This window comes from Saimiri boliviensis, chromosome 19 (assembly GCF_048565385.1).
Source record: "Saimiri boliviensis isolate mSaiBol1 chromosome 19, mSaiBol1.pri, whole genome shotgun sequence".
NCBI lineage: Eukaryota > Metazoa > Chordata > Mammalia > Primates > Cebidae > Saimiri > Saimiri boliviensis.
This window is the reverse complement of record NC_133467.1, coordinates 12,195,651-12,207,495: the sequence shown is the minus strand read 5'-3', so window position 1 is coordinate 12,207,495 and position 11,845 is coordinate 12,195,651. Positions and strand designations below refer to the sequence as shown.

Genomic DNA, 11,845 nt, shown 5'->3' with positions numbered 1-11,845 from the left:
TCGTCTCTCACTTCTTTTAAAGCCGTTCAGGGGAGACTCGCTTAGTGGGGTTGGAGAGGCAGAGGTTTGGCCAGGGTGGTGTGAACGTGGCGCCCTCTGGTGGAATTTTGTGAGAATGACAGACTTCTCCCCCAAAGCTTGAGTGTCGTGTTTTTTTTCTTGAGTAGGCTTTAGGGGGAGGACCTTTCTGTTACATCGTAAATTTAGTAAGTTAATAACAGGCAGGCTTATTGCCTACCCTGAATATTTGAGGGGGGTATCACTTGATTACCAGAGGCTTATTGTTATGGAATTAGGCCTCCTGACGGGAAACAGGCAGCTAAGTGTTTGTGCTTTTTCATCACCTCCGGTTAATGTGTAAGACAGGTAAAGAGAAAAGGAAGGCTCCCGGAGAAAGGTGATTGAAAAGAGTCTAGGAACCAAGAGTAAAGGGGAAACGGCAAACGTTAGAAGCCTTGGTCAAAAACAGGTTTTATCCCCAGCCCTCACTTGGGATCTGAGCCCCAAAATATAACATCCAGCCAGAAGTTGAGAGTCTGCCAGATTCTCACCCCCCAGGGGAGACTGGGGGTCGGGGCAGGGAACAGAAAGTGTTACATAAACACTCTCCTAAGAGAGGTCTAGGCTGTTTACACTCTGCTGTTTGCTTTACGTGGGCTTTCTGGCTGGCTGACTTCACCCCCCACTCTCTCTCTCTCTCTCTCTCTCTCTCTCTCTCTCTCTCTCAACATAGTCTTGCTCTGTTACACAGACTACAGTACAGTGGTACAGTCTCAGCTCACTGCAGCCTCTACCTCCCAGGTTCAAGTGATTCTCCTGCCTCAGCGTCCTGAGGACCTGAAATTACAGGTGTACGCCACCATCCCTGGCCAATTTTTGTATTTTTAGTAGAGACAGGGTTTTACCATGTTGGCCAAGCTGGTCTCAAACTCCTTACCTCAAGGGATCCAGCCACCTTGGCCTCGAAAAGTGCTGGGATTATAGCTGTAAGCCACACAGCCCAGCCATCTTTCTTTCTTCATTTCACAATTTTATTTCTTTCATTTTGAGATAACTTCCTTCTCCATTGCCATTAGCAAAGTCATTGTCCCAGAGGACACAGTCACGGTTGCATCAGACACTCCTGCACTTACGTTCCTGTCTTGCCTCATACCAGCTGTGGGACTTGGGCAAGCCATCCTGCTGGAGTCTCTGTTTTCTGGAGATTCCTTATAGAAACATTCGTGAGGAATACAGAACAATAACAGAGTCAACTACAGAAACAAGTTACTGGATTTTATTATACCCCAAAACAAGGAAGAGAGTGGGTCCATTGCTAAGGTAATGACTCAGGGTTCAGGACTGTTGTCTCCCAGAGAGGTTTACAAAACCTCCTCCCTGTCCAGCAGCACATTTAGAAGAAACAGGATTGGGAAGACTGGAAGCAATGAAGCCTTTATTGAACATCAACCATGATCCATAGCTGGGGTATACACAGGAAATTTTGTAACTTGGATAAGGCAAAGTCTTTTCCCTTTAGAAGCCTGTACTTTAGTGCGTGAGGGAAAACTTCCTGAAGGAAAATGATTTCAGTGGTAGTATAAAAAAGTATGTCACCTGTATGAGCAAAATAACAGGGCAGATTAAATGTAAGTGCCTAAGAGTTCCAAAACAAGGGACTCAATAAGAGTTCTTGGAGAAGGCTGACTTGGGGATACTCGGTGTGGTGGGGGGTGGGTGTAGTTTTATTCCAGGAATCTAAGAACATGGTAAATATGTGACTGTTGGATGGTTGTGATACACAAAGGAAAGAAATTCGCAAAGACCCAAGAATTGCATGTGCAAGGCGGTCATGGTGAAACAGGAAAGTCTGGGCTACAGTGAGAGTCACAGAATGAGAAGTCAGGAAAGTACCAAGCATTTGAATTCTATAAAAATGCTACAGCATTTGAATTCTATAAAAATTGGATCTATGGAAATTTGAAATGTTATTAAGGTATTTTAAAAGTCTCACTCTGTGTGTAAAATTTGAAATGAAGCCAATTCTTGAAAGCTGGGGGAGAGGAGGAGGCAAAATGAGCACAATTTCAGCCTGTAGGAATTAATTACAAATTCTGTTGTGCCACTTCCACATGGGGGCACCGCTTTGGTGAGCACAGAAAGTACCCACTTTTCTTTATCAAGATGGGACTTGAACAGTTCCAGTTTTGAGCTATGAGAAGTCTTCATTCCCTCAGGTTAGAGGCAATCCCTCCTGGCTGACAAAGCCACTAGTGACAGCATAACTACTAGACCCTGTTCTCCTCCTGTCACAGCCCTTCATTCCTTTTGCTGCAGTCTCTTCCCCCAGTGGCTTTTCTTGCACACTAATTTGTTCTCCTGGTCCTTTTCCCTCCCTCCCCCAAATCTCATTAGCGTCTCTCTCAATCTCTCTCTCCATGTCTTCTCAGTAATGACAGTCTCAGGGATAGAAAATGCACCAACACGGGCATGGTGGCAGACACCTGTAATCTCAGCTACTCCGGAGGCTGACGCAGAAAATCGCTTGAACCCAGGAGGCAGAGGTTGCAGTGAGCCGAGACTGTGCCACTGCACTCCACTTTGGGCAACAGAGCGAGACTCTGTCTCAAAAGGAAAAGAAAAGAAAATGGATCAGCAGACGGGACCAACTGCTAGCCTTCAAGGCCATTATTTTCACCAAGGAGGGTGCCATGCTCGTGGCTGAGGAGCCCACAGGAGGAAGGCGAGGTGGACGACGTGCCAGCCACTGTAGACTCTGTCTCGGGGGAGCTCTTTGAAAACAGGAGGACCTGGTCCTCTTTCTCTGACTGCTCCACTTCCTGCAGCAACTCGTAGAGGGGTCCTGGAGGGCTTGCGTAATACGGAGCTTCCTTGGGCCCCGTCAGCTTCAAGCTGGGAGTGTAACAATGATGCCAAAAGGAAGAGAAGCCATAGATTCCCAACAGGCACGAGGCATCGATCATCACATGCCAGCAGAAGAAGGTGGTGACAAACATGATGTCACTGATGTCATCGTCCTGCCATGGGTAGCCAGAGACCGGTCTGTATAGAATAAAGCCTGCCTGCATCAGCCAGGAGCCCATGAGGAGGATCAGAAAGGTCTCCATCAGCTGGAGATGACACATGTTGGGAGCCCACAGCTCTGCAGTGAACACCAGCAACAGCAGGAACACCACCAGGATGAGCAGAGAGTGCACGTGCAGCTCCACCCCTTCTGACTCTTTAACGTGTGACACCATCAGCAGCAGGAGCTCGTAGATGATCAGGACCAGGGCACCTTTTTCTAGGCCCACACGCCTCTGAGGCAGCACGTTCTTGCTCACAAAGTCCACACAGCCGTTGAGAGTGAGGAGGATGAACATGGTGAGGTGCTGCCACTCTTTGGGGTACATGAACCTTGGTGGCAGTTCCCTGTTCATCAATATCAACCCTCCTTTAATGCAGCTGACCTCATAAACTGTCAAGAGGCAACCAGTCACCATCTTCAACAGACCTCCATAGGATATTTTCCACAGCCTGGCACATCTTCCCTTATTCCTGGGAGGGGATGAAGGATACAGGAGAGAGTCACTGAATGTTAGAGCTTTGGAGATTACTACTGCCTGATATAGTCCATGTAAGAACAGAAACAGCCCTGGATACACATGACCAATAAAGGTTCCCATGGAACCATCGATCTGTCCGCTGAAGGAGAGACGTGCGAAACTCAGGCACAGCCTCACTTTATGCAGCCACTTCAGGTTCTGGGCTTTGGAAAGACCTGCCTTCCACCTGTTTTATCATCTCACTGCACCCACTGCTTCCCCACAGAGAGGAAGTGTTTCTCAACACAAGCCTACACATTCGGTAGAATATGGCCTGTTGTTCCATTCCATTCTGGTACATTGGGAACGAACTCACCTTACACTCTGAAGGCAAAGTTGGTGAATGGGCTTTCAGGGGACCCTTTTACAGCCCTTGAGGTGGTTCTGGTTATACCCGTCCCTATATCCCATGGCTTCCTTTCTCCTGTCCTGCCCAGAGCTCAGAGGAGAAAAGGAGAGGAAAATGGGGTGCGTTGCCATGACGGTATCCAGCAAAACCTGGACACTCATTAACACCTGATTATGCTTCAGCACTTCTCAGACATCATTTTGGTCCCGTTGTGAGGTCAAACGTTTTCTTTGTGGATACACACTTCTGAACGTTGGGGTATATAATATATTTAGCACTTGTCTGGCTTTTCTACTTATCTGTGATAGACCCATCTTGAAGACCTCCAAGAAAGCCTCCTTCAGCATCTCCCCATTACCCGCTTACATTTCCCCAACTACCACCACTCCAAAATGACTACTGGCCAGAAGATGACTCTGAAAAGCCACCTCTGGGTATTGATTTTAGAGGATGTGGTGATTTTGTAGTAGTGTCCGCGTAGCTAAGCTTCAACCACCTTTCCCAGAATTTCCTTCCCAATGTGGTTCCAAAGTAGGTTTGGCTACTGGTGGAATTTACATGAGAATCTGAAGGTGGAAGTGAAGCAGCAACCTAAGAATACTCTGAAGGCGTAGGGTGCCAGGTACCGCAGTAGCTCATGCATTTGTGTCACTGATCTGTGGGTTTCCCTCCTAGATGAGCAACAGCCAGGCCTAGAGCTGCTCCGAGGTGTGGAGGGTGCCAGTTGCTTCTGCGGGTTGCCTGCCATTGAGTTATGAGAGAGGGAGAGGAAGACACGGGCTCCAGTTTGTCCTGGTAGGTTTTGGTTTCTCTTTGCTCTTCCCTTTTTCATAGAATATGGTTCTTGCTGACTGCTGCCACCTCAACCTGAAATGACTTGAGGTCCCCAATACAGCAGAGAGGCAACAGCTTTCCCTAGATGTTGTCACCAGACCCCACAAATGTTTAAGGTCTGTTTCTATCAGCTATCCCTATCTCATAGCTCTGCTTCTACCAACCATCCCTATCTGATACAAGAAAGGAAGAAGCCTGAAAATGGAGATTCATTGAGAGGAATTACCCCAGTGAGCTGGTATTGGCCACTGATATTTTAATGCTAAATAGTCGCCAGCTTCCTTTCTCAGTGATGACTTGAGTGTCTAATGCACCTAGGAAGACAGCGTTCTAGGTATTGGGTAACAGCCCTCTGAGCCTGAGAAACAGGGATAGTAGAGAACAAGTTACAGGAAATGTGAAGCATCCCCGGGCACACAAGTGGTTCTGGGTTTATTGCAGAGGGACCCGGAGCAGCAGTCTCTCTGAGGGTGACAGGTGTGCTGAGGGGAGGGGAAGTTCATCGCAGATGATGAACCCGGCTGACTCGGTCCTCTGCGTAATCATCCGTGCTCACACTACAAGCAATGCTGTAAAGCAGAGACAGCACCTTCGTGCTGATGGCGCCCCCAGTGGGGAGGGGGAGGGTTTACACACACATCATGGTGCTGCCTCTGAGCCCCGTCTCCCATCCAAACCCCTCACTTACACTTTCTCAAGTCCACTTCATGCCAGAAAAATTAGCTATCCCTCCCTGCCACTGAGCATGGCAATAATTCATACTTCTTGCAGTTGTGAGATTTGGTGTGGCTGGGAAGTCCAGTGTGAAGGTAGGCTAGAAAAACAAAACCTAATTCTGCTTTCTGAAGGAATTTACTTTGCTTATTTAATTTCAATTTTTAGGTGTTCTTACACAATTAATATACATTCATTGTAGAAGAATCAGGTAATTTTTTTTTCTTTTTTCTTGTTAAAGACAGATTCTTACTATGTTGCCCAGGTTGGTCTTGAACTCCTGGGCTCAAGTGATCCTCCTGCTTTGCCTCCCAAAGTGCTGGGATTACAGGTGTGAGCCACTGTGCCTGGCTTTTTTCCCTCCTTTCCCCACTCCCCTCCCTCCCTTCCCCTCTCCTCCCCTCCCTCCCTCCCTCCCTCCCTCCCTCCCTCCCTTCCTCCCATCCTTCCTTCCTTCCACATCCCTTTGGTATAACATAAATCATATAAGCAAAAAGAACATGAAAAATTATCTGTAAGCCCAGGCGCGTTGGCTCAGGACTGTAATCCCAGCACTTTGGGAGGCCAAGGCAGGTGGATCCCTTGAAGTCAGGAGTTCAAGACCAGCCCTGACCAACATGGTGAAACCCTGTGACTACTAAAAATACAAAATTAGTGGCCAGGCGCGGTGGCTCACACCTGTAATCCCAGCACTTTGGGAGGCCAAGGCGGGCGGATCCTGAGGTCAAGAGATCAAGACCATCCTGGCCAACATGGTGAAACCCTGTCTCTACTAAAAATACAAAAATTAGCTGGGCGTGGTGGCGTGCGCCTGTAGTCCCAGCTACTCAGGAATCTGAGGCAGGAGAATTGCTTGAACCCAGGAGGAGGAGGCTGCAGTGAGCCGAGATCATACCACTGCACTCCAGCCTGGGCAACAGAGCGAGACTACATCTAAAAAAACAGAACAAAACAAAACAAAACAAAAAACAAAATTAGCTGGACGTGGTGGCCCATGCTGGTAATCCCAGCTACTTGGGAGGCTGAGGCAGAATTGCTTGAACCCAAGAGGCGGAGATTGCAGTGAGCCAAGACTGCACCACTGCACTCCAGGCTGGGCAACAAGAGCAAAACTCCATCCTAAAAAACAACAGCAACAAAAATCATCTGTAATCCTACAACCTGGAGGTGACCATTGTCACCAGTGAGATGTAGAGACAGTCTTCAGAAGGCGGCATGAGGAAGTGGAAATACATTAATGTGAAGTCAGAATCTGGATTCTAGTTCTAGTTTTCTCTTGATTTCCTGAGTGTCATGCCCTTATCTACAAAAAGTGAGTGTTGGACTCAGTTTTTTCTACAGTGAAAATAAAAAGGCATAGATGTGACACAGAGGTGAGCATGTTTGTCTCCTGTCTCTTTCTCCTTTTGGTGAACTATCAAAATTCATGGATGCACTGTAGACCTGAATGCTCAGAGAAAGAAGATTTAAAGGGAAAATCTGAGAGTGATGCTTTGGAAGTGAATCACAGAGAAGAGAACCCCAGGGACTCTCCGTGGTTCTTGGATTTATCCTGGGAGAAGCAGGCAGTCTATTGCTCCTCCAGGAGCCCTGGTGTTCAGGCCTCAAGAGTAATTGCATTTGGTCACTCTTTTCTGGTGTTGAGGGGGGGCAGTACTGGCATCTATCACAATGGTCACTCTTAATATCGCTTCTTGAACCTCAGCTCTGTGGTCCAAACGAGGTGGGAGTAGCAGAGCTTATTCCGGCTCCTACACTCATTTGCACAGCTGCTCCTGACAGCTGAGAGCTGGGCACGAATGGTCAGAAGAGGAGGGAGAACAGCAGCACTGACTCAACAGCAATGGGAGGTTGAATGTGGGATGAATGCAGGGCATGTAGCCCACGTACAGTCCTTTCTGGGACGTTCAGTCCTCCGCCTTGGCCAGACATCAAGGCTACATATAGTTCATTAAAACATGAACATCCTGATCCCAGGACTTTGAAGATACGAATTGCCCATTCCAAACCAGACGCTGCCCACAAGGAGCTGAGCAAGTACCCACAGGTGGTGAATGATTAGCAGGACTGCCAGACAGCTCCAGAGTCTGTGGACACAAAGTACCTGGAGAGCTGTTTCATGGGTGTGATACTATGATTATACACAAGTTGGTTTTTGTCCATGGTTCCTAGCGCTTATCTCCCTTAACCCTCGCTGTGGTCTTCTGTCATAATGCTGGGAGCACTTTAGGCATCAGAAGCAGACCTCAGGAAACAGAAAACCTCCCTCTAACCTTCCTCTCCCCTCCTTTCACTTGCCCAAGGCCGGACTCTAATCTTGTTGCAGGTCGTAAGACCTTCATTCCATAGAGGGTCCTCCCCCTACTCTGAAGGACGGAATGCTGCATGGAGAGACCAAGAAGAATCTGAACAGACAGGCCTTGCTGGGTTTCGATCATAGCCTTTTTGTCCAATCACAATTTGACATGACGTGCATCATTCATGGACAGTCAATGAAGTCTCCTTAACAGGCCCAAAGGGCTGGGCGCGGTGGCTCACACCTGTAATCCCAGCATTTTGGGATGCCGAGGCGGGCGGATCACTTGAGGTCAGAAGTTTGAGATCAGCCTGGCCAATATGGTGAAACCCCATCTCTACTAAAAATACAAAAATTAGCCTGTTGTGGTGGTGCACACCTATAATCCCCAATACTTGAGAAGCTAAGGCAGGGAAATCTCTTGAACCCAGGAGGTGGAGGTTGCAGTGAGGAGAGATTGTACCATGGCACTCTAGCCTGGGCAACAGAGCAAGACTCCATCTCAAAAAAAAAAAGGCCCAAAGGCCAAAGAAGTGTTGGGAGAGCTTCCAGGTAGCTGAATAGTTGGAGGTTCCTGGAGGGTGGCACACATATGGAGGGCATGGAAGCTCTGTGTCCCTTCCCCCATACCTCATGCTGCGCATCTCTTCATCTGTATTCTTTGCAATATTCTTTATAGTAGCTTGGCAAGTGTGTTTCTTTAAGTTCTGTGAGCTACTCTTGCAAATTAATCAAATCCAAAGGGAGGGTTGTGAGAACCCCAACTTAAAGTTGCTCATCAGAAGTTCTGGAAGCCTGTACTTTCAACTGGTGTCGAGGGACAGTTTTGGGGATTCAGCCCTCACCCTGGGAGATCTGACACTATCTCCAGGTAGATACTGTTGGAATTTAATTAACAACAGCCTGCTGATGTCTGCCACTTGGTGTGTGTGAAGAAAAAGCCCCCCGCATTTGCTGATAGAAGTCTTCTGTGTTGAATGCTGTGGTGTGAGAGCAGAGGAAAATCAGTTTAAAAGTTGTTCCTGAACAATGGGAAACAGAGTTTCCAAAACTCACTTGACCACGGGCGCCCAGGAGGTCCCTCCTGGTCCAGTTGCTTCTCCGTGAAACTCCCCCAAGACCTGCCTCCCCACATTCCCAAGGGACCCCAGGTACAACCACTGCCCCTGGTCTGGCATCATGAAATGCCAGAGTACTCAAGAACGTCCTCAGGAACCCAATAAACATGGATTTTCTAACTGCCGTGGGCCCTTCTGGGGGTGCCGCTTATAAAGAATATAAGCCTCTGCAGGGCTGATAAAGGAGTATGTAAGATAAATTCCTTCCCTCTAAGAGCTTACTGTTTAGTTGAAGACATAACACCTCTACACACACATGCACACACACATCAGGGAACTATTTAGACTACTTTTTAGACGACTTCTGTTTCATAGAAATCAAACATCACATGTAAATTTAAATTTTCCAACACCCACATTAAATAAGTAAAAAAAGGTGAAATTAATTTTAATGAGATCTGACGCAATATATCAAAAATGCTATTTGAAAATGTAATTAATATAAAAGTTATGAATTTCTTTTTTTTTTTTTTTTTGAGACAGAGTCTTTTTTTGCCACCCAGCCTGAAGTGCAGTGGCATGATCTCGGCTCGCTGTAACCTCTGCCTCCTAGGTTCAAGCAATTCTTGTGCCTCATCCTCCCAAAAGCTGGGATTATAGGTCTGTGCCACTATGCCCAGCTAATTTTTGTGTTTTTAGTGGAGATGGGGTTTCACCATGTTGGCCAGGCTGATCTTGAACTCCTGGCCTCCAGCGATTCGCCCGCCTCAGCCTCCCAAAGCACTTGCATTACAGGCATGAGCCACAGGTTGTTTTGTTTTGTTTTTAAGAGACACGGTCTCACTCTTGTCACTCAAGCTGGAGTGCAGGGGTGCAAACATAGCTCTCTGAAGCCTCAAACTCCTGGGCTGAAGCTATTCTCAGGCCTCAGCCTCTTGTGTAGCTAGGATGACAGGTACACACCACCATAACCTGCCGATTTTTAAAATTTTTTACAGAGATAGGGTCTCCTTATGTTGCCCAGGCTGGTCTCAACTTCTGGCCTCCATGGATCTACCCACCTTAGCCTTCCAAAGTGCTAGGATTACAGGCATAAACCACCATGCCCAGCCTGAATGAAGTATTTTATATTTCTTATTTCATACAGAATCTTCAAACCCCCGGTGTATACTTTATACTTACAGCCCATCTCAATTCAGACAAGCCATATTCCAAGTCCTCAATAGCCACATGTGATTAATGGCTGCCGTGTTGAATTGCACAGATATTGGATGGGATCAAATGACCTGTTGAGGGAAATATGCATTTTAAAGCTTTAGTGAAAGAAGCAGTTCATTGAAGAGGTAGAAGTTTGATCAGAAATGGCATGTAGAGCACCACACTATAAACTTCTTAATGACTGTGGGATTTTCCCCACAGACTACGGTGTTTTTCAAAGGCATATTTTAATTTAACTCTGTTTAGGAGGGCCATCATCTGCAAGGCAAGTGCACGTTAGGAAGAGAAGGTCAGAAGGCTGGAGGCTTGAAAGGTTCATGGAGAGAGTGGGTCCAGAAAAATCAGAACAAGGTCAGAGATAGCTCATCTGCTCACGTTTCAAACTTTCATCTTACTTCAAGTAAGGGTTACTAAGCCTTGGGTTCATAAGGGTTTATAAGCCTTGGTTGTCACTGACTTACCAAAACAAGGCTTATAAGAGCTGGAAAACTTTCTGCTGCCTGCACCTGGACCACTGGCCCAGGCACTCAGGCGGAGGTGTAGTAAAAAAATTAAATCAGAAAAGAAAAAGAAAAGACAGAGAAAACGTAAAAGAAATGGAAGACAACTTTCAAATTTTTTAGTTCGAAAGTCACATCCTTGATTTCACCTGGCACACTAGCTCATAATTTTTCTCTCTAAAATTGTGTGTAAGGTGAACTTTATACCTCCATCACATAACCATGACTTCGTTTTCACTATTTGTATAATTGGTTTCAGGTGCTTTTCAACTACTACATTTCAATAACTGCAAACTTTTTTTCTTATGGAAACTTTTGGCAAAGTGGAAGCACGTACTCACCCTACCACTGTTATTTTTTTCTTCTTCTTCTTTTTTTTTTTTTTTGAAATGGAATCTCACTCTGTTGCCCAGGCTGGAGTGCAGTGGTGCATTCTCAGCTTACTGCAACCTTTGCCTCCTGGATTCAAGCAATTTTTCTGCCTCAGCTTCCCAAGTAGATGGGACTATAGGCGTGTGCCACCACGCCAGCTAATTTTTGTGTTTTTAGTAAAGACAGGGTTTCACCACATTGGCTAGGCTGGTCTTGAACTCCTGACCTCAAGCAATTCTCAACCCGTTGGCCTCCCAACGTGCTGGGTTTACAGGAGTGAGCCACCACACCCAGCCCCTACCTCTGTTATTCCTATATCTTCCTTATGACCGCCCTGTGGACTCAACCCATGGCTGATGACGAAACTCAATCCCCGAATCTGTTTTTCCAACATCATTTCTCTTCCAAACCAGAATATGCATCTTCAAGTTAGGAGTTAACCTTTGCCTCCTTTTATTCAAGATTCTTCATTCTGCAGTTTGGGAACCCCTCTAAACTTCAGATTTCATCTGGGAAATACAGCTATGTGACCACCAAAAAGTCTCCCTCCCTCCCACCGGTAGAGCTGTGGAAGGGGACTGCCTAGGCAGGAACTGCATTTCCCAGACTCTCAGAGACTGAGCTTGAGCCAATGGGATGTGTGTAGAAGTGCTGCATTCCACTTCAACGGAGGCTCTGCACAAGGGCAAAGACACAGGATGGGTGGAGTCTGGCTTCCGAAAGACTACGTGGATGGCTCCCTGCCGACCAGGAATGCTGGCATTCAACTTTATGTATAGGGATTAATAACCTTCTATTGTGTTAAGCCAGTAAGATGGAAGGGTTTATATCTTTAAGTCAGTTAGTTAATACATGCTGTCTACCATTTCCTGAGAGGACCATAGGAAGCTCATGTAACCGAAACTCCTTGCCATCAATTA

The 11,845-nt window shown here is 46.7% G+C and overlaps 1 protein-coding gene across 2 annotated transcripts; it reads right to left on the bottom strand.

Annotated features, from left to right (window-relative positions):
- Positions 1–1,256: 1,256 nt before the first annotated feature.
- On the bottom strand, positions 1,257–10,134 carry LOC104650966 (transmembrane epididymal protein 1-like). Of its 2 annotated transcripts, XM_074389888.1 has the most exons (2): positions 10,018–10,134; positions 1,257–3,537 (listed from the first exon to the last, which is right to left on the bottom strand). In XM_074389888.1, exon 2 carries the CDS (start codon positions 3,480–3,482, stop codon positions 2,652–2,654), a length of 831 nt encoding a protein of 276 aa, XP_074245989.1. In that variant the 5' UTR covers positions 3,483–3,537; positions 10,018–10,134; the 3' UTR covers positions 1,257–2,651. The 2 variants fall into 2 exon arrangements, with proteins under 2 accessions (XP_074245989.1, XP_010334466.1); XM_010336164.2 differs by lacking the exon at positions 10,018–10,134 and having other exon boundaries at positions 1,257–3,665.
- Positions 10,135–11,845: the final 1,711 nt, after the last annotated feature.